This window comes from Lissotriton vulgaris, chromosome 1_1, assembly GCF_964263255.1.
Source record: "Lissotriton vulgaris chromosome 1_1, aLisVul1.2, whole genome shotgun sequence".
Taxonomy (NCBI): Eukaryota; Metazoa; Chordata; class Amphibia; order Caudata; family Salamandridae; genus Lissotriton; species Lissotriton vulgaris.
In genome coordinates, this window is record NC_141685.1 from 218,030,186 (window position 1) to 218,051,115 (window position 20,930).

The 20,930-nt window shown below is 42.2% G+C and overlaps 1 protein-coding gene across 5 annotated transcripts in view; it reads left to right on the top strand.

Annotated features, from left to right (window-relative positions):
• LOC147740927 (uncharacterized) overlaps positions 1-20,930 on the top strand; it is a 364,072-nt gene that overhangs the window by 97,499 nt on the left and 245,643 nt on the right. For all 5 annotated transcript variants that reach the window (XM_086936051.1, XM_086936065.1, XM_086936062.1 and 2 more), the window contains one exon: positions 4,450-4,548. In XM_086936051.1, the coding sequence (XP_086792177.1) occupies positions 4,450-4,548 (99 nt within the window). The remainder of the gene's footprint in view (positions 1-4,449; positions 4,549-20,930) is intronic.

Below are 20,930 nucleotides of genomic sequence, written 5' to 3' on the forward strand. Positions count from 1 at the left end.
CACATACAGGGGTACTGGAAGTTGGTCCTTGATGAGATTGATACCCACTTCGAAACAGAACTTCGAGATTCCCGGCATAAATTCTTCGGGGCTCACCAATGCTATCACTTTCCCTTTGAGAGCGCGAAGAGGCCGCCTGATCGCAATTGCACTAAGCTCCGCCATCCAAAACATTTTAACCCTTTGGCGCACATCGCAAGTCCCATCTTTTCTGGGATGGCTAGGCCGCCTTTGGTCAGTTTTGGGGATGGAGAAACTTTCCTTGGTTCAAGCAGGTGAAGGGGCCAGATATGCGGAGCTATGGAAACCAATCTTATCTCTGTTGGCCACCGAATTCAGAGAAGTGACATGCCCCCGGTACTTACGGCTGTTGCGACTGTCATCGCCTGATGTCTGATTTGTTATCAGGAGAATGGGTGAGTCCTGGGAATGGAGCGATGGACCTAGAACGGGGGAGGAGGGTGGGTAGGGCACGGGGTAGTTAGGCTTCCAGGGGGTGGGAGAGGGGGTTGTTCCCTTATATGCTCTTTTGCTTTTGGCTCTGGAGCAGATATTGCTGCGCATTGTTCAGGGGTCTGGCTGGGTGTATACACCCTTTGGGACACTTCGATTCGATGTTACCACCCTGCATCTGGGTCCAATTGCTTACGTTGTGTATGCTGCTTGTCTTTTGCATTTTCTGAGAGCCTTTTGTTCAATAAAAAAACATTTAATACTAAATGAGTGCAGCCAAGGGATAAGTATTGGTAAACAGTAAACGCTGTGCAGCCAGAAGGTAAAAAAAAAAGTACCACAACTTTTGGGCCCAAGCCAGTGCACCTGTCGCACCATGCAAATCATGACCCTAGTGCCTGTGAGATAATGACTTTCAGTTTAGCAGTAAACCTTTGCAATAATATGTGTTTAGTGGAGTCCATAGAGCTTTTGACCATGGTGCCACTACACCTGCTTCACCATTTAAAGCAAGCCCTTTTTAATTGCAAAGTAACTGCAATTGTGACTGCTGTTTATACTATAGCAATAATCAGCCCTTAAAGGGTGCCTAGAGCTTTTGGTCCCATTGCCACTGCACCTTTGTAATCATGACCTTAGTGCCTGCTAGATAACTGCACTTATGACTGCCTGTTAAGTAATCAAATATAGCATGATTTGGTGTTTACAGGAGTTATGTAAACCTTTGGCCCAAGTGCCACTGCACCTGTTGCACCATTGCAATCTTGACCTTATTGCTTGCAAGGTAACTGCTCTTGGGACAGGCTATTTAGGCCTTGGCGTAGTTTGCGTAGAAGCATCACACGCAGCTTCACGTAGTATACTTTGAACTTTACGTAGTGCACATAGTCTGCGTAGTGTAGCTGATGACACTGTGTACTTGTCTGCACTATGAATTTTTAAAAAAAATAATTACAAATGGCATCCTGCACAGTTGTAGTTACCATAAAATAGGTATCTCTATCTTTATATGCTAAAGTGCATATAGTACTTTCACAAAAGTGAAACCGCAAAGTTTGCAAGCAGTGAGAGAGGTGATGATTTTTGGATCCTCTCTAACCTACGGGGAGTACCAAACAGATGCCTTGAAAACAAAAAAGCACATCTTATTGAGCGAGTCAAATGCAAATGCTTGATGAAAGGGTGTCAATGGTTTTGCTTTGACTCGTGAGGGACATCTAGTAACGACTAGTGGAACTGCAGCTTGATGTAAGAAGAATTTCAATGCTTTGCATGTGACTTGTGAGAGAAATCTAGTACCGACTAGGTGAACTGCAGCTCTTTGTAGAATTATTTTGATATTGGATACTATAATATTCACCGCCCACTGCTAATCTCATCCCATAATGCTTTGAGGGGCATTTGGTTGGGATTGTTTTTTTGCCCATAACTGTGCTTTAGGTGGTTCTAAGAGGATGGAACCACCACTGAACTTCAACATCTGCTTGGTCCTCCCCCTAGGTTAGGGGGGACCCCAAAATCATCAGCTCTCTCATTGCCTAATGTTTTCATTGTAGAAGTTCACTTTTGTGAATTGGTTTTATGCTTTTAAACATGTAAAATTGCATTTTCAAAGCATCTGAGGATGTTGCTGATTTAGCTGCTAAGCTACGTGATTAAGCACAGTTTTGGTACTGTACTACGTGCAATTTGTGAAGTGCGAATTAGTAAAAACTGCATGCTCTGCCCAGGGTTACTATTTAGTAGTAAAATATAGCAATATTAGATGGTTATTGGTGTGCTTGGAGCTTTTGGTCCCAGTGTCACTGCACCTGCTGCTCCGTTGTAATATGACCCTAGTGACTGGTAGGTAACAGCACTTCTGTTTAGTTCTTAACTTTTTGCAATAATCTGTGTTTAGTGGAGTGGCCAGAGCTTTTGACCACAAACTCACTGCACCAGCCACACCCTTCAAATCATCCTACTTTTAACTGCAGGGTAACTGTATTTGTGACTGCCCAGTTAGAAGTAAAATAGAACAATATTTGGTATTTAGACGAGTTAAGACAAATTTTGGTCCCGATCCCATTGCACCTGCTGCACCATTGCAATCATGACCCTATTGCCTGCAAGGTAACTGCACTTGTGACTGTCTGTTAAGTTGTAAACTATAGCAATACCAGCTGCTTAGAAGATTTCTGACAAAGTGTGGGCCGGTGCCAGTGCATCTCCTGCACCATTTCAGTCATGACCCTATTGCCTCGAAGGGAACTGCACTTGTGACTACCTGTTAAGTAGCAATGTATAGTAATACTGTAATACAAGCTGTTTAGTGGTGTTCATAGAGCTATTGGTCCGGGTGTCACTGCACCTTTGGTGCAACCCCAATGTCTGCTAGATAACTGCACTTGTGACTGTCTGTTTAGAAGTAAAATTTAGCAATAATATGAGTTAGTTGGCTCCCTAGACGTTTTGGTTCCAGTGTGACTGCATCTCCTGCACCATTTAAATCAAGCCCCTTTTTAACTGCAATTGTGACTGCCTGTTATTAGTACAATATAGCAATATTAGGTGTTTTGGGGGAAGGATAACAAAATGTAAACAATAAAAATTATGCAGGATTAACCAATTGCAAAAAATTCAAACCACCAACACAGACGGGAATGAGTAGTTAGGCCACAGGAAACTGATATGAGAGACACAGAGGCAAGAATAGCCTACAACCAATCAAAACAGAGGAAAGTAAACTGACAAGCATACAGACCAATAAAAAATAAAGGCAGAATTTTAGTCCCTTTTAAGATATACCAAAACAATTGATTTTCCAAGTACAGCGCAAGCACTGTGCAGGCAGCACCTACAAATTATATGAAACAGTAAAAGGGCAAGTTGAGAAGTGGCACCACAGCCTCCTGGAGATCAGGCCACACCACTCAGTGAGAATAAGTTTTATTTTGCCACCCAAGTTTATAAAAACTCTGATTATCAGAGCAAGATTTTATTATTTGAAAGTATTTAACTTCAGTTAATACCATTGGTCCAGCAACTTAGAACGAGCATCTCAATAATGATGGAAGAACTGAGAGAATGGAGCCGCAGCAGCTCATGGTAAAACACTATTTGTAACTTGTTGTGGTGAACTCTCAGATAACCACTGCAACTCGCAGAATATATGTGACCAACTCCATTCTCTCTCTTTTTCTATCCTTACTTAATACCAGACCTGAGATATATTTTCTTTCCTCTTCCCTTGTCCACTATACACAAACCTCTAGATTCCCATTATTGAGCTGTCAAGGAGTCATGGCATAACTTGTGACCCTTCCCCTTTGACAGCTTTGTTAGTCTGTGTGCTTGATGTTACTGTGGCAATCCTGAAATATACTCCAGTCCCATTGTTGCTGACAAAGTGAAATGTGAAACAGGGTGAGAATGGGGTCAATAACCTACAACTAGTGAAGGGTTGTTTGAGGTTATGTTATAAGTAATCATGTTGCTGTGATCTACTAGATGCAAGAATATATATACTCACCTGCACCCTTTCCCACTCAGTCATGATGCATGTTTCTTCCCATGTTCAAGCTAGTTAAGAAGACATATTGTGAAATCCTCCAAAAAGGAATTAAGAGGAAGGCAGGTATGAAGTGGAAGATAATTTCCAAGAAGAAGATGAAACCCATCCAGTACCACATCCGATCCAAGCAACAGCTCTGTATCAATTGAATTATAACATTCCTGAACCATGACAACAGAATAGTTCGGAACCAACACATGAGCCACTAGGTCCTTGCAATATTGTTGTAACATCCCTAATGTGAAATTGTCATTTGATAACAACATGAAATGATGTGAAATTGCCATTTGATAACAACATGAAATTATCTGTGTGTTCTACATTTTTGGTAACCAAGTGCTATAATAAGTAAGTTTAAAAACAAAATCACATTTATTGCTTATAGTTATTGTTATGCACATTTCCTTATGATTCCTGTCTATGGTTTTCCTCCTTCACTACAGAGGTTCAATCCTGCTCCTGGCAAACCTGCCGTCGTGGCGATTGTCCGATTCGCGACTGCGTTTGTTTCCAAGATTTTGGTGGGCCAGCATGTAATCAAGGTGAGAAAAGAAAGGTAAACTGGTGGAAAACACAACGGCCACTATCAAATGATGGACTACAGATCATAAGCTCAAAAGTAATCATAATTGCTTTTGTCGGATAGCCATCCTTTGAAACATATATTAAAGAACAATACATATCAAACAAACATTGGCAAGGGCAAAAGGTCTGGCATTGCTGAAGGGATTTTTAGTGTGTCTAACGAAAAAAAGAGAAGCCTTTATGGTTCTTGTTCAGGTATCCATAATATTAATTGTAATTTAAAATGCCGAACTCTTTCCAACATATATTGTGCTAACAATTCTTTTACCTTTTCAGTGCTAATTCAGTAGCAGCAGATAGATTTTACACCCAATGGCTGCTCGATCCCTTGGGCTTTCTCAAGGCAGGCTGCAAATATACATGATTGTAATAAATCATAGTGTCAAACTAAAACATTAGAGTCCACCAACGAATGGGACATAAAGTGAAAAGGTAGATCTTGTAGAGGGATCAGTATTGAAATATTGAGGGACAAAATATCGAATTATCAAAAAATTGACGGCAAAATATAGAGGGACAGAATATAGAATGCCTATATACAAACAGGTAAGTACTAAAATATTGATTCCAAAATATAGCATGGTAAAATATAGTTAACTAAAATATCGAATTTTTAAAATATATTAAAAATACTAGAAATGTAATTAACTAATGAACATAATTAAATAAAACATATTTAAAATAATGTAAAACAGTCTAATATGTAAAAATAATAAATGAAATGTAAAAATAATTTTTGAATATAAATGTATTTAATATTATTTTAAAATAAGTATTATTCCTAATTATAAACTATTTAGAACATTAATAAAAATATATTGACATACATATATAAATAAACATATTATACAAATGTAAAAATAAATCAAATATAATAATTACATTAATTAAAATAAAAAATATATGGTAATTAATAATGAGTGCAACAGTAGTGAAAACATTGGATAGCTTAGGGGTAAAAATTACTATTCCCACTCCAGAGAGTGCAACAGTAGGGAAAGCGTTGGATAGCGGAAGGGTAAATATTTCTATTCCCACTCCAGAGAGTGCAACAGTACGGAAAGCGTTGAATAGCATAGAGGTCAAAATTACTCTTCTCACTCCAGAGAGTGCAACAGTAGGGAAAGCGTTGAATAGCATAGAGGTCAAAATTACTCTTCTCACTCCAGAGAGTGCACCAGTAGGGAAAATGTTGGATAGCGATGAGGTAAAAATTACTATTCCCACTCCTAAATTAGGGCAAGTACAGACCTTCCTTTACCATGGCTTGTTATTTGATTGGCTTTTAAATTTTTAACTTTTAATTGAAGAGCGGTGTTTCAAACTAATGGCCTTGACCGGGGATCATGAATTACGGACGCAGGATGGGCCGATGGTCGCCAGAACAAGTTATGAATGTGTACATCTCAATCTGTTTCTCAAAAACGATATATGGGACCGAAGTTTGGGGCTTTGTCAACACTCAGAAATTACAGACAGAGGAGAACAAATACCTGAGAAAGGTCCTCAAAACTCCACAAAGTATTCCCACCTATATTATCCACGAAGAACTAGGAAAGGTATACATCGAGGACCTGATGAAGGTCAGACCTTTAATGGCCTGGATAAAGATCTCGTCAAATACTGACGCAGACCTGAGCAGACAGATTATTAGAGACTGTACAGGGATAATGGAATGAGCATTCCCTGGATAACATATGTCAAGTCCACACTTGAGGAAATAGGTTGTAAGGATCTTTTTATCAACCCAATGGAAATCATCCCCCAAGATATACTGAGAGTTAAGGTAAAATTCTTGGACGATGTAGCCTCACGTAGAGAGGCCTCGGAGGAAAGTAAAAACTCAGTCTGCGCACATAGAATGGCGAACAGTGGAAGGAATGGAACAATATCTTGCTCTTATGTATAACTCCCAGGACAGATTTTTTATTCAAATAGATTTTTATTGGGTTTTTCAGTATCAAATAAAATACAAATAGTACAGACTTAAAGACATACATTATTACAAAAGAACAGTACAGTACAATAAGGCGAAAGGGGTAACTAGGACAGATTTTTAATTACTCTTTTTAGGCTCAACTTTTTACACCACCTACTGGCTGATCCACCAGTTTTTACCTCAACAGTTGAGCAGAAGGGTGCCTGCGGCTGCGACAATAGGTCTCCGCAGGACACCCTTCATTTTGTACTATTATGTCCATTTAACGCTTTACCTAGGCATAGTTTTTTAATAGGAATTTTAAAACAGGCCAAGTTTAAACATGCCAAGGTTGCCCTGTTATTCTTGCAAAGGGCTAATGATCCTCATAAACTGTGTTGCATTATGAATTTTATCAAGGTTGCCGTAAGGCTAAGGAGGGCGGTACTGACTGAATTGCTTGTTTAATTGTCTCCAATCATGTGTTGCAAACTATATGTTATTGATTTTAACTGTTTTAAATGCAGTTTTATGGTATTTTCTAAGTACTGAATAAAGAATTATTGACTTGACTTGACTACTATTCCCACTCTATATAGTGCAACACTAGGGAAAGAAAGTATTTAATATTAAAATAACATTAAATTAATTATCAATTCCAATTAAACATTATTTAAAAATAATGAGCAATTAATAACAATGAATTACCAACTAAATCAATTATTACCAATTATTACATTAATTACCAATAAATAATTAATTAATAATTGATTATCAATATATATAAATAAAAATAAATATTCACTTTATTACAAATACATTACTTCCCAACCAATTCCCCTATAAACCAACAACACACTCCTAATAATAAAAAATAAAATTAACATAATTATCAACTAATCAATTGATACAAATGATTTACCAAGTTATAAAAATGTATTACCAATTAATAAACATTAATTACCAATTAATAATTAATTATCAATTAATTAATTATCAATATAAAATGTAATATTTAATTTACTATAATTAAATTAGGTCCCACCCTATTCCCGATTAAACCCACAACCTGCTCCTAATAATAAAAAATACAATTATCAGAATTATAAATTAATCAATTAATAAAAATTAATTGAATGAATGATTACACACTTGGTATAGCGCATGGCTACCCGAAGGCATCCTAGCGCTTTGAGACTCAAGCACCACAACTCAGCGAAACAGGAGAGACTTCAGTTGTTTCCTAAAAACAAGATGGTTGGCTTCGAGCGGAATGTTCTCAGGAAGTAAGTCAAGTCAAACCACTTTATTCGATTACTTAAAATCATAAAAGTATGCTATACATGTACAAAAAAACATAAAAAATTGGTTAAAAATGCGATATACACGATAAAGATACAGTACAAATTCATTAAAACAACGTTAACAGACATTTCTAAATTTAGAGCAATTGATTCCGCTAAAATGTCATTATATTAAAAAGGTTGGATTTCTAGTGCGGCTTTCTGAATATCCCTCTTATTTCTTACAGACGCGGCGAGAAAGCTGGCGACACAAAACATAGTTACTGGAGATTCCAACAGTTGTAAAAATAATAAAGCAGGTTTACACTGGATAAAATTCATTTTCTTTAGTAGAGGGAGGATAAACCTTTTCCTGGCATCATGGTACAAAGGGCAAAAAAACATAATGTCCAAGGTGTCTTGGGGGGAAAAATCGTCACATTTACACGGGGCGGCATCTTCAGGTCTACTCCAGCCCTCCAAATCCCAGAGTACAAAATGTATTTGGTTAAACCGGAATCTTGTCAGTAGCCATATATGAAAAGAATTTGTCACTATAGACAAATAAGGTGACATCGCTAAAGACAAGGTAACCAAAACATGGCCCCTAACCGATACTTTAACTAATTCTACAGCTCCCGCTCTGCCTCCCTTAACGTGAAAAAGTTGATTTTTACCCACTCTAGGTCAGCCTTGCATAAGGATTCTGGATTAGAAAAGATCTTAGGTCGCCCCATATACATGGCTTACATTTTCATATAGGACAACCACTGGATTTATTTCCTGTTGTCAAGGTTGATACAGTCCTTTAGGATCTTATGGTTTAGGGACAGGTTAGGATTCAGCCAGATTTTAATCCATAGCAGTATGGGGGCTATTTTAATTATGTCTGCTATGTAACCTATCCCCAGTTCAAGATGGACAGAGTGGGTAGCTGTAGATTGCGGAAGGCCCAGAAGGGACCGTAGAAATTTGTTTTCCTCTGTTTGGATGAGGTCCGGTTTTGTAAATCCCCATATTTATGCCCCATACCTTGCAATAGATTTGGTCTTGGCTTTGTAGATTGCCAAAATCGCCTCATAGGCTTCCCCCCCCCAACCTTTTGGCAAAACCTAACACTGCGGCTGAAGAACTTCTCACTGCATTTACCTTTATTGAGAACTGTGGGGACCATGAGCCCCTATCATCAAAAACTACTCCCAGATAGGTAAATGCCTTCACTCTGGTGATTACTTCTCCCCCACAGTAAAAGGACTTCACTTTGTTCTTTGAAGCACCCAGTGACATGACATGAGATTTGCCATAATTTACCACCGGATCCAGGCTTTTCATAAAGTCCCCAAATGAGTCCAGCAATCTTTGCAGGCCCAGAGGGGTCCTTGCTAATAAAACAGTGTCATCCGCATATAGGAGCACCGAAACCGGTGTACCTCCCATGCGAGGGATGTCAGGAGTCACTGATGACAGGTTTACCTCCAACGAGTTGATATACAGCGTGAACAGCATGGGGGCCAAGATGCATCCCTGTCGCACCCCTCTACCGGACTTAAAACTTGACGTGCATTTCCCCTCGTTCGTCATCCTAATTGAGGCATTTAGGTCTTTGTGCAGCTTGGCCAGAAAATATACAAGAGGCCGATCCAGGCCCAGCTCCAGGAGCATTGTCCTCAGCTTCGACCTATTGACAAGGTCAAAGGCCATGAATAGATCCATGAAACCCATGAAAATAGAGCCCCTAGCCGCCTTTGTATATTTAGCTATTATTAGGTGTAGGTTCAGACATTGGTCCTCCGTGCTCCTCCCCGCTCTAAAGCCGTACTGGGCATCTGACAGTATGTTATTGTCAGTAGCCCACCCTGTTATCCTTGCTAGAATAACCTTCCCCAAGATATTTATGGAGGAGTCCAACAAGGATATAGGCCTATAGCATCTGGGGTCTCCCCTTTGACCCTTCTTGAACACTGGGATTATTGTCGATCGAGACCAAGATTTAGGGAATCCTACACAGGCCGAGGTATTAAAGACATTAGTCAAGATATTTGCCCAGTACAACGGGTTTGCCTTGTACATATCTGAGGGAACCCCATCAGGGCCTGGTGCCTTTAGTCCTGCTAACCCTTCAATTGCTTTAACAACTTCCGCTAGATAAAATCTGACTGGCATGACAGGAGGTTCTGAGGCTGGGGCCACAAAGGTTTCTAACTTGGGATGACTTCCATAAATTTGTTCAAAGTGACTCTACCAGTCCTCCTCTGCTATATTTACTTCAAAGACATTATTTTGTGTATTAGAAAACAGGGGCGTATTAATAATGGACCAGAATTTTGCAGTCTTTTAGGGTTGCTTTGTCCATAAGCTTCTCCCACGCTTCATGTTTAATTTCCTTTTTCCTTTCCAGATGCTGAGCAACCAAAGGTTTGTTCCTTGGTTGCTCCCGAAGGGCTTTTTTGAGGAGATTATGGTATTTGGTGCATTTATGGTCAAACCAGCCCTTTACCGGTTTATTTTTAGTAGGTCGACTTTTGGACATGAGTTCTTTGGCTACTTGGGAGCAGATAGCTTCATAAGAGGTTATTACCTCCACCCCGTTTGAAAGGGGGTCTCCACAGATGTTTAAATCGTAAGCAGCCTTAACGATAATAGTATTAAAGAAGTCCTCAGACACCACCTTACTCCACTTTACCCTCCTCCCCTGGTCTTTGGCTTTAACTTCCACTACAGCCAGTGTCGGAACGAATATGTTTAAAAGAGAAAAACCATTTATCAACTCAATTACCACTGGATTGTGGTCACTAAAGGAAGACGGTATAGCATTATAGGAGATGACATATTTTAAAAGTCCTGAAGAAAGAAATATGTAGTCAATTATTGTTTCACAATCCCTGCCTATATAAGTGGCAACACGAGTACTTTTGTCAATAAACCCTGCTTCAAACAAATCGTTATTAGACAAAAGGTTCTCCCGACATTCAGCCTTGTTGGAATGCTCGTTCCCCACGTGTTGCGGGGATGTGAAGTCTGGCCCATCGTTATCAATTAATAGGCAATTCTGGCTACATAAATGCACATTGAAATCACCCAACAAAATATATTGGCAGAAAGTGGTTTGCTTTGCGTTATAATCTTTTAAAAATTCAGTCAACCATACCAGATGTACATTTGGGAAATCCCCTTGCATGCAAATTATAGCAGTTCACTATGATTTAGTGTTATTAGTGAGGTTTACTTCCAAAATAAGAAAATTATTGGAGGCACAGTCTACTCTTTTAACTTTCCCCCTTACATTCACAGATACCAATAGCACAAGTCCCCCTCTATCTCTCCGGGCTGAAGATCTTAGTGCAGGGACAAAATACGAGGTGAAACCATCCATCCAAAAGTCACAGTCCTTATTCCATGTCTCTTGGAGAGCCACAATATCATGTTTCTTAACAAAATTTAACCAGTTGCAGTCCTCTCTCTTGGCACGCAGGCCAGCAACGTTCCAGCTTTACATCTTAACCGTTTCCCCTTCAGCGTTAAAAATAGTTACGGGGTTACAATGGTTGGTGAGCGGAGTCAAAATGAGGTGATCAGTTGCCGGGGAAACCAGGCCTGTGAGAGACTCTTCTCTTGTTCCCTCACTAGCCTCTCGTCAATCACACAATTTTAAGCCGGAGAGTACGTCAAATCTGTTATGTGTGGCAATGTTAGGCCCGTAGTTAAAATAGTTCTCTCCACCGGGTCTATGGAAAGAACCCGGCGTCTGGGCCATGACAGGAGTGTATGGTCTCATTCTCGCACTTTGAGGGGGTACTCTTATGGGATGATTATAAAAAAAACACAGATGCCATTGGCATCGTATGTCATGGAGGCGGCCCTTAACAGAACTGTAGCCACATGTTGTGGGTATCTGAAATTTACAATTACACAGTCCCCATTACATGACTTTCTGGAGGCCCCTATCCAATTTGCCCTTCTAGTTGTGATGATGTCAGGGGCAAAATGTATAGGGAAACCACACCGCCTGTTCAACCACGACACAGTTTTGTTTTTAAGGGAGTCATGCGATTCCTTAGGTGTCTGGGCAGATTGCATGTCATGGGCAGGAACATTGGTTAGGACAATTACATATGGGGTGCACTCCGGCGGAAGATAAATAGATTTACATCTCCTAGCCGGATTAATGCTAGGTGTGACGTCAGGCCCTGCTGTTGGTCGAGTAACTACACTCACTGCAGTAGTAGGGGCTGATTGTATGCTGGGTAGTATGCTGCTGGTTTTCAACTCTAACTACCTGCTCTGTCCCTCCACTAGCTACCTGCTCTGATCCCCCTAGACCCTTCTTTGCCTGTTTGGTGCTGTCAGGCAATGATATATGTTTGGACAGAAACCCTCCTAACCTTTTTACTTCGGCAGTGACACTGTCGGGTTTACACACAAATTTAGCTTCAAACTTGGCTTCCAGAGAGCGAAGTAATTCAGAGAATTGATCTGGGCTTAATATGTTATTGACCACATTGCAATCATCCTGTACTTTAGTGGCCTCCTCTGTGTTGTGCTGTGCTGTTAAGGGGGTATCTACCCTTCTTTTAGAATCCCCCCCCTTTTATTTTGTTGTTTCCTGCAATTTTTAACTGGTCTAGTGATGGGCAATACTTCTTCATTGTCATCACTAGCAATATTTAAGTCGACTACTGGGGGCTCGGTGTGAACCTGGGCTACCACTGTAGTTACCCCAATAAGATCCATTTCGAGGGTAACGGTCTCACGAGGAGTCTCAACGAGGATCGGGGGATCTTGGGTAAGGTTGGGAGGACTACCCCTCCCCAGGGAGGCCCTCCTGTCATTGCTTATTTTATTTACCATCTTCACGAAGTAAATATCAATAGGGCCAGCCCCCGATGTAAATTTTTCCTTTGTGCCACTTGGCATGGTTTAACCTATAGCCTAGGTTAATACTACTGGGGTGATAAACGCAAAACCTATTAAGTATCCGATGCAGTACAAACAAATATATGACATTAATTTAGGTCGACACTTTACCGGATACAAATGTCCTTAGACTCCAGGGGACCCGACAAAATTTTGGCCAGGGGGTATGGCCCAGCCCTGCCTCTTCCTGTCTATGACTGTCTATGAATGTCATAGACTGTCCCGCCCTTGTCCCGGGCTTTTCCCGGGCAGCTCCCGTGCGCTGCTGCGACGGGGGGGTAGCGCTGGTCTTTATGCGCCTCCTGGCGCGGGATCACTGTGCGCGACTTCCGGCCGCTGAGGATCCTGGGCAATGGAGTCCCACAAGCACTGCTCTCCTCAGTGCGGCGGCACTTCACTGACAGAAAGTGCGGCGGCGGCGGGAGGCTGGCTGTAGCCGTGATCCTGAAGGCAAGGTCTGCAGGTGAGGGCGCGGCAACACCCCCGTGGATTTTTCACTCTTCCCCGCTCTGCCGGGGGTAGCGCTGGTCTTTATGCGCCTCCTGGCGCGAGATCACTGTGCGCGGCTTCCGGCCGCTGAGGATCCTGGGCAATGGAGTCCCACAAGCACTGCTCTCCTCAGTGCGGTAAGCTATAGATAGGGGGGTTATACCCAGATAAAATTACGGGGACCTGGGTTATCAAATGAAGTATGGGAAGGGGTCCCAGTAAGCATGGAAGAATAACAAGGAATGTGTAAACAATCAAAAAGACAAATCTTAAAGACACATTGTTTTATTCACAATGTGCTAGTATCTTGCATATACGTCACTATTGAACATTCATTGATCAGTGACTATTTTACAGTGCCCCAAAAGTTGGGAAAGGAGGGGAGGGGGTGTGATACGTGTAGGTAATAGGTGAAGGAAAAGGGTTTGCAGTGACAGTAAAATCGGCGAATAGGACAAATTCAATGGAGTTACATGTGCATGTACCCAAAACACGACCAATAGGTTCATATAAATTGTTTTACAGAAATCATACTCCAAATGTACAACAAATGAAAACAATGGGGTGTGGAGTTGACAGCAAAAACCATGTGTCGTCGACGTTTCGACCCTCGATCGCAGATATGCGTATTGATCTTGCCGTGGGGTCTTCCTCAGGACTGGGGAGATGGGGACACGTGACCTAGTTGATGTACAAATATACACGTGTTATTTTAAAGGGAATAAAATTCACCGTATATTACTCGAGCATAAAGTAGCACACCAACCATTTGATGATGATGGCTGACAGTTAACCGAGCGTGTCCCGCCTGGTGGGATAGACATATTACAAATAGTATGTCGCCAAAAGCGCGACTAGGGCAACCAATTAATGTGTTGTTAAATCGAAAACGTTGTGGAGAAAAGAAGCAGTCTGAAGATGGGTCTCAGCGCACAGGGGCAGCCCATCCACGGACACCTGAAGGTTACTAGTGAATAGGCCCAACTACTAATAAGTACGGGCTAATTGTACACAGCGACAGTACAAAAAACACACATAGCCCATCAGTGGCTGCCAAATACTAAGGTTAAGTTGGGTCGAAATCGGAGAAGTTAAAACTTACCACAAAGGTGGTGTGCACCGGACCCGTTTGGTGGAGGGTTGATATATATAATAGATCTGTAATTAAAATTTATACAGTTCTTATTCTGCTGACAGTGCTCAGTTTATAACAAAATGCGGGAGTGGCAGCATAGTAGAAGACTTACCGAGGTATCACTCGGAAGCGCCGTGCGTATTAATGGTCGGGGGTCCGACAAGGCATCGAATGGGGCAATGGCTCTAAATATATAAAGAGCAAGGGCAAACATTAAAAAACGAATTAACAAGCCAGACGGGTTAGAACCAAAGGCGGAGAGCCAGGAATGGACTTACCCGACAGCCGTATTTCATCAACATTCGGCGTGGGGTAGTAGACACTCGCGCTGTGGCCTCGAGTCAGTTGCAGGACTGGATCAAAAGACGGAAAGATTACAGAGCGTTACAAGTATGCTAGTAGGGCGCGGGCTCAAAGCATGCACTCGGAGGGGTGCAGATGCTTACCGGTATATGGAGTGAATCCGAAGCCGTTCGCTGCTCGCATCGGGAATGGCGAAGCAGAGTTCCGCTTACTAGGGTGTTACCAAGGTTACGAGTCACGTGGTTCACTGACAAGGTGGAAAGACTCACTTATCCAGGGGATAGCGCGGGGTCAGGCAATTAATGAAAACACACACGGAATATTGCAAATAATGCTCAATCTGTGGGTGCACATAGGGATTGGAGCCATTAAGAGTGCCAGGAATGACATGTTGTAAAATAACGTAGCCAATGCGGCAACTGAGTAAAATCAGATGCAGGGACATCTCTCAATGTAAATAGATCGTAGTAGTGGAGCCAATATAGGCAAATAAGTAATTATCGTTGGAGTGGATCTCGCACTTATGGAGAAATGCATCGACTTGGGAAGGACTGTAGTCACCCATGGATGGACACATATCAAGTTAATTGCAGGCTGTTATGTGAACATGCATAAATGAATAATAACATCATCATCACATCATAATAATTTCATAGCTTAGATACCCATAGAATTGACAGAGTACCCAAATGCATGGCGTACCTCACACAAGCGGGTATAGGCCACAGTAACTCTTATTGTGACAAGATTAGACTCTGTATTGATGAAAAATAAGGTTTAAATTGACCCAATCGATTGCACAGTGGTTTCTTAGTTATAGATAGGCAAAAAAAAACAACTTACTGCAACATTGTGGTTGTGGCGTACCTCGCACAAGCGGGTAAAGGCCATATACACTTTGTCGCTGCTATTGCTGCAAAATTAGACTACTGGTGTCTTAACTGTGTGTGGATAGAGGCCAAACGCATTAGGCAACCCTTCTAGGTAAATTAGTCAGTTGGAAGGGTGGAATCTCAGGCTCATAGTTATTTCTAAGTGTGGGTACAGGCCATGAGCCATGGCATTGGAACAGTCATCAAGGTAAAATGGCCAGTTGGGAGAATGAACTGTCATGTTCGTTAAGCCCAGATTCAATGGAGTTGAAGGTAAATATCCACTTTAGTTCCCGGGTGTTTAGGATATTGGAGATATTCCCACCCCGTGGGCCCAATGTGGCTTTCTCGATAAGTACCCACTTGAGGCTTTCTGGTGCATGACCTGCTGATGAGAAGTGGTCAACTAGCGGCGCCCCCTGGGTTTGGCATCTGATTCTGCTCATATGCTGGAGGATCCTTGCTTTCGCTCTTTGTTGGGTCTGGCCAATATAGATCAATTGACACGGGCACAAGATAGCGTAAATGATGTTTTCAGAATTGCAGTTGGTGTGTGATTTCATGACGATTTTGTGTCTTCCGTGTGAGAATTCCCTTGTTTGAATTGTGCTGGCACAGGCTTTGCAGCAACCACATCTGAAGTGGCCCACAATAGGGGGAAGATTCCACAGAGTTGGGATGGTTGGATCCTCCGGTGTTTTTAAGAAAGAGCGTACCACATGATCCTTGATGCTTCTCGCCTTTTTGAACGCATGAAGTGGCAGGTCAGTTTGTTGGATATCATCAGAGATGAGTGCCCAATGACGGTTTATTATCTTTTTTATTTTGTTGCTGGCCGTGTTGAATGTGGTGACACATACGATTTTTTGTTCAGATTGATCTTTATCAGTCTTCGGGATCAAAAGTTCTTCTCGGGGATAGAACCAAGCTCGTTTCCGTGCACGCTTGACAAGTTGTTTTGGGTAACCTCTGGATAAGAGTCTCTGTTTGAGTTCTTCAGACTCGCTGAAATAATGATCTTTATTGGAGCAATTGCGGCGGATACGCAGAAATTGCCCAAAAGGCAGGTTATCTCGGAGGGCACGTGGATGGTGACTCTCGTAATGCAGAAGTGAGTTTCTTTCAGCCGGTTTTCGGTACAGTGTGGTAAGTAGTTGACCAGCATCCTCATAGATGGTAAGATCTAGGAAGTTGATCCGATGGTTGTCTGATTGAATCGTAAATTTTAGGAAATGGGATTGTTCATTAAGCCAACCAAAGAACGCCGTTAGTTCTCGCAGATCTCCGTGCCATATCAAGAGGATGTCATCGATGTACCGCATCCAGAGACTCAAATGGTCTCTGAATGGGTTAATCTGATTGAGTACGGTATCTTGCTCAAAGGCTGCCATATACAAGATTGCCACATCAGGAGCAAAGGGAGCCCCCATAGCTACTCCTGATGTTTGAATGTAAAATTTGTCCTTAAACATGAAGAAATTTTGGGTCATAGCTATACGCAATAATGCAACAATAAATTCAGTGGGTACTTGAACCGGGGCAGGGCGTTGTTGTAGGCAACGTGTAACTACCATCAGAGCTTCCTGCTGGGGAATGCACGTATACAAAGATACAACATCGCACGTGGCTAATAATTGACAATCCGGATTGAAATTTAGGCCTTCCACAACATTTATGGTGTGCATCGTGTCACATAAATACGCTGGAGTGGCTTCTGCGATGGGTTTTAAGAAAAAATCAATGTATTGGCCCAGGGGTTCGAGAATCGAGCCACACCAGGAGACTATGGGGCGGCCAGGGGGGTTAGTCATTGACTTATGTATCTTTGGTATCGTGTAGATGGTTGCTAAACGTGGGTGTGGTTTGTTAAGAAAATTGAACTCCAGTTCCGATAGAAACCCTTGTTCAAGGCCCATTTGGGTTATTTCTAGGATGTCACGAGCAATGGCCGGTGTAGGGTCTGACCGTAGGAGTTGATAACTCGTAACGTCATTCAATTGACGTAGAATTTCAGATTCATATGAGGTGACATCCTGTACCACGATTGCACCTCCCTTGTCCGCTGGCTTGATGACGAGTTGATCATTTTGCGCCAGAGTTTGGAGAGCCAATTTCTCTTTTTTGCTGGTGTTGAATCTGGTATAGCTTCTTGTTCCTAGGAGTTGTAGTGTGTCTCTTAGTACGACCGTTTCAAAGGCCAGGATCTTGTGTGACATGGCGTTGTTGAAAGGGACAAATGTAGACGGGGTCTAAGTCCAGTAATGGAAGGTTGGATACTTGGTTCTTTGTCTCGAAAAAAGTATTTAAGCCTTATTTTGCGGAAAAATTTGCAAAGTTCAGTCCGGATGGTGAAGGGATCTGGATGGTTAGTAGGGACATATGATAATCTTTTTCCCAAGATCTGGATTTCATCATTGTTCAAAGTGTGTGTTGAAATGTTCACCACCGGACTGTCTGATCCAGGGGGGGCTCCTCCCAAGAGTTTTAACCGAGGGTAAGTTACAAACGTTGTACCGGTCCGTGGATTTGTAGTATGTGTTACCATCTGTAGGTCTTGTTGCGGGTAACACGTTCCCCGTGTTGTGGTTCGGGCTGGAAGTGTACCTGCTTCTGAGGTTGGCCACGACCTCCATTCCAATTGCCGGTGTTGTGTTGGGAGCCACGTTGTTGGCCGCGTGGCCAAGGATTGCCCCTGCCACGGGGAGGGCGCCATGTGCCCTGGCGTTGCCCTAAAAAAGAGTTGTTTTGAAATTGTTGATTGTAGGTAAAGTCTGGGTAGTTCTGCTGGTAGTTGGCACCCGATTGGTCTTGTTCACCCTCTGAGCTATAAGAAGAGTCAGAGAAAGTATAATAATTGTTACGTCTGCCTCTGGATGTTCCTCGCCCACGGTTGGTAAATCTACCCTGATTATCTTGACGGTAATAATCTTCTTGTAGATAGGGGTACGTTTTCTTCTTATCGTACAGTCTGATGTCACGGGCCAGTTTTTCTAGTTTGCGGTTTTGGGTGGTCAAGTCAAAGTCCTTTAGTGTAGCCTCAAGGTTGGTGATAGTTTCTTTAGCGCTGGCAAAGTTAGCGTCTGCCGAGATTTCAGCCTTTAAGGTTTTAATCTCAGCAGTGATGATTTGAATTTGTTCGGCAGCTGTTTCAACGCCAAGGACCATCCAGTGACGGCTACAATTGTTTGCTACGTGGCTGAAACCTTCCCTGAACTTCGGTACTTCAACAAAAATGGCTGGTTCAATTTGTATTTGTAATCCAATGGGGATGATGTTTTCTTTGAGGTATTTGGTGAGCAGATGGCCGTGCCACCGTGTGCGGATCAACTTTTTCTCCAGACGCTCCAAACGTGAAATCTTATCCTTTAGTGTGAAATCAATAGTGGAAATGTCAGAGGAAATAAACACATTATTGGGATCCTCTAGTAATTTATCTATGTAATCTTCAGAGTAAGACAGGAGTTCAGCCATGACGTGCTAAGTTCAACTGAATTGAACATAGAGAGGGGAACCTCGCAGACGAGTGTCTGCTCGAAGTAAGCTATAGATAGGGGGGTTATACCCAGATAAAGTTACGGGGACCTGGGTTATCAAATGAAGTATGGGAAGGGGTCCCAGTAAGCATGGAAGAATAACAAGGAATGTGTAAACAATCAAAAAGACAAATCTTAAAGACACATTGTTTTATTCACAATGTGCTAGTATCTTGCATATACGTCACTATTGAACATTCATTGATCAGTGACTATTTTACAGTGCCCCAAAAGTTGGGAAAGGAGGGGAGGGGGTGTGATACGTGTAGGTAATAGGTGAAGGAAAAGGGTTTGCAGTGACAGTAAAATCGGCGAATAGGACAAATTCAATGGAGTTACATGTGCATGTACCCAAAACACGACCAATAGGTTCATATAAATTGTTTTACAGAAATCATACTCCAAATGTACAACAAATGAAAACAATGGGGTGTGGAGTTGACAGCAAAAACCACGTGTCGTCGACGTTTCGACCCTCGATCGCAGATATGCGTATTGATCTTGCCGTGGGGTCTTCCTCAGGACTGGGGAGATGGGGACACGTGACCTAGTTGATGTACAAATATACACGTGTTATTTTAAAGGGAATAAAATTCACCGTATATTACTCGAGCATAAAGTAGCACACCAACCATTTGATGATGATGGCTGACAGTTAACCGAGCGTGTCCCGCCTGGTGGGATAGACATATTACAAATAGTATGTCGCCAAAAGCGCGACTAGGGCAACCAATTAATGTGTTGTTAAATCGAAAACGTTGTGGAGAAAAGAAGCAGTCTGAAATGGGTCTCAGCGCACAGGGGCAGCCCATCCACGGATACCTGAAGGTTACTAGTGAATAGGCCCAACTACTAATAAGTACGGGCTAATTGTACACAGCAACAGTACAAAAAACACACATCAGTGGCTGCCAAATACTAAGGTTAAGTTGGGTCGAAATCGGAGAAGTTAAAACTTACCACAAAGGTGGTGTGCACCGGACCCGTTTGGTGGAGGGTTGATATATATAATAGATCTGTAATTAAAATTTATACAGTTCTTATTCTGCTGACAGTGCTCAGTTTATAACAAAATGCGGGAGTGGCAGCATAGTAGAAGACTTACCGAGGTATCACTCGGAAGCGCCGTGCGTATTAATGGTCGGGGGTCCGACAAGGCATCGAATGGGGCAATGGCTCTAAATATATAAAGAGCAAGGGCAAACATTAAAAAACGAATTAACAAGCCAGACGGGTTAGAACCAAAGGCGGAGAGCCAGGAATGGACTTACCCGACAGCCGTATTTCATCAACATTCGGCGTGGGGTAGTAGACACTCGCGCTGTGGCCTCGAGTCAGTTGCAGGACTGGATCAAAAGACGGAAAGATTACAGAGCGTTACAAGTATGCTAGTAGGGCGCGGGCTCAAAGCATGCACTCGGAGGGGTGCAGATGCTTACCGGTATATGGAGTGAATCCGAAGCCGTTCGCTGCTCGCATCGGGAATGGCGAAGCAGAGTTCCGCTTACTAGGGTGTTACCAAGGTTACGAGTCACGTGGTTCACTGACAAGGTGGAAAGACTCACTTATCCAGGGGATAGCGCGGGGTCAGGCAATTAATGAAAACACACACGGAATATTGCAAATAATGCTCAATCTGTGGGTGCACATAGGGATTGGAGCCATTAAGAGTGCCAGGAATGACGTGTTGTAAAATAACGTAGCCAATGTGGCAACTGAGTAAAATCAGATGCAGGGACATCTCTCAATGTAAATAGATCGTAGTAGTGGAGCCAATATAGGCAAATAAGTAATTATCGTTGGAGTGGATCTCGCACTTATGGAGAAATGCATCGACTTGGGAAGGACTGTAGTCACCCATGGATGGACACATATCAAGTTAATTGCAGGCT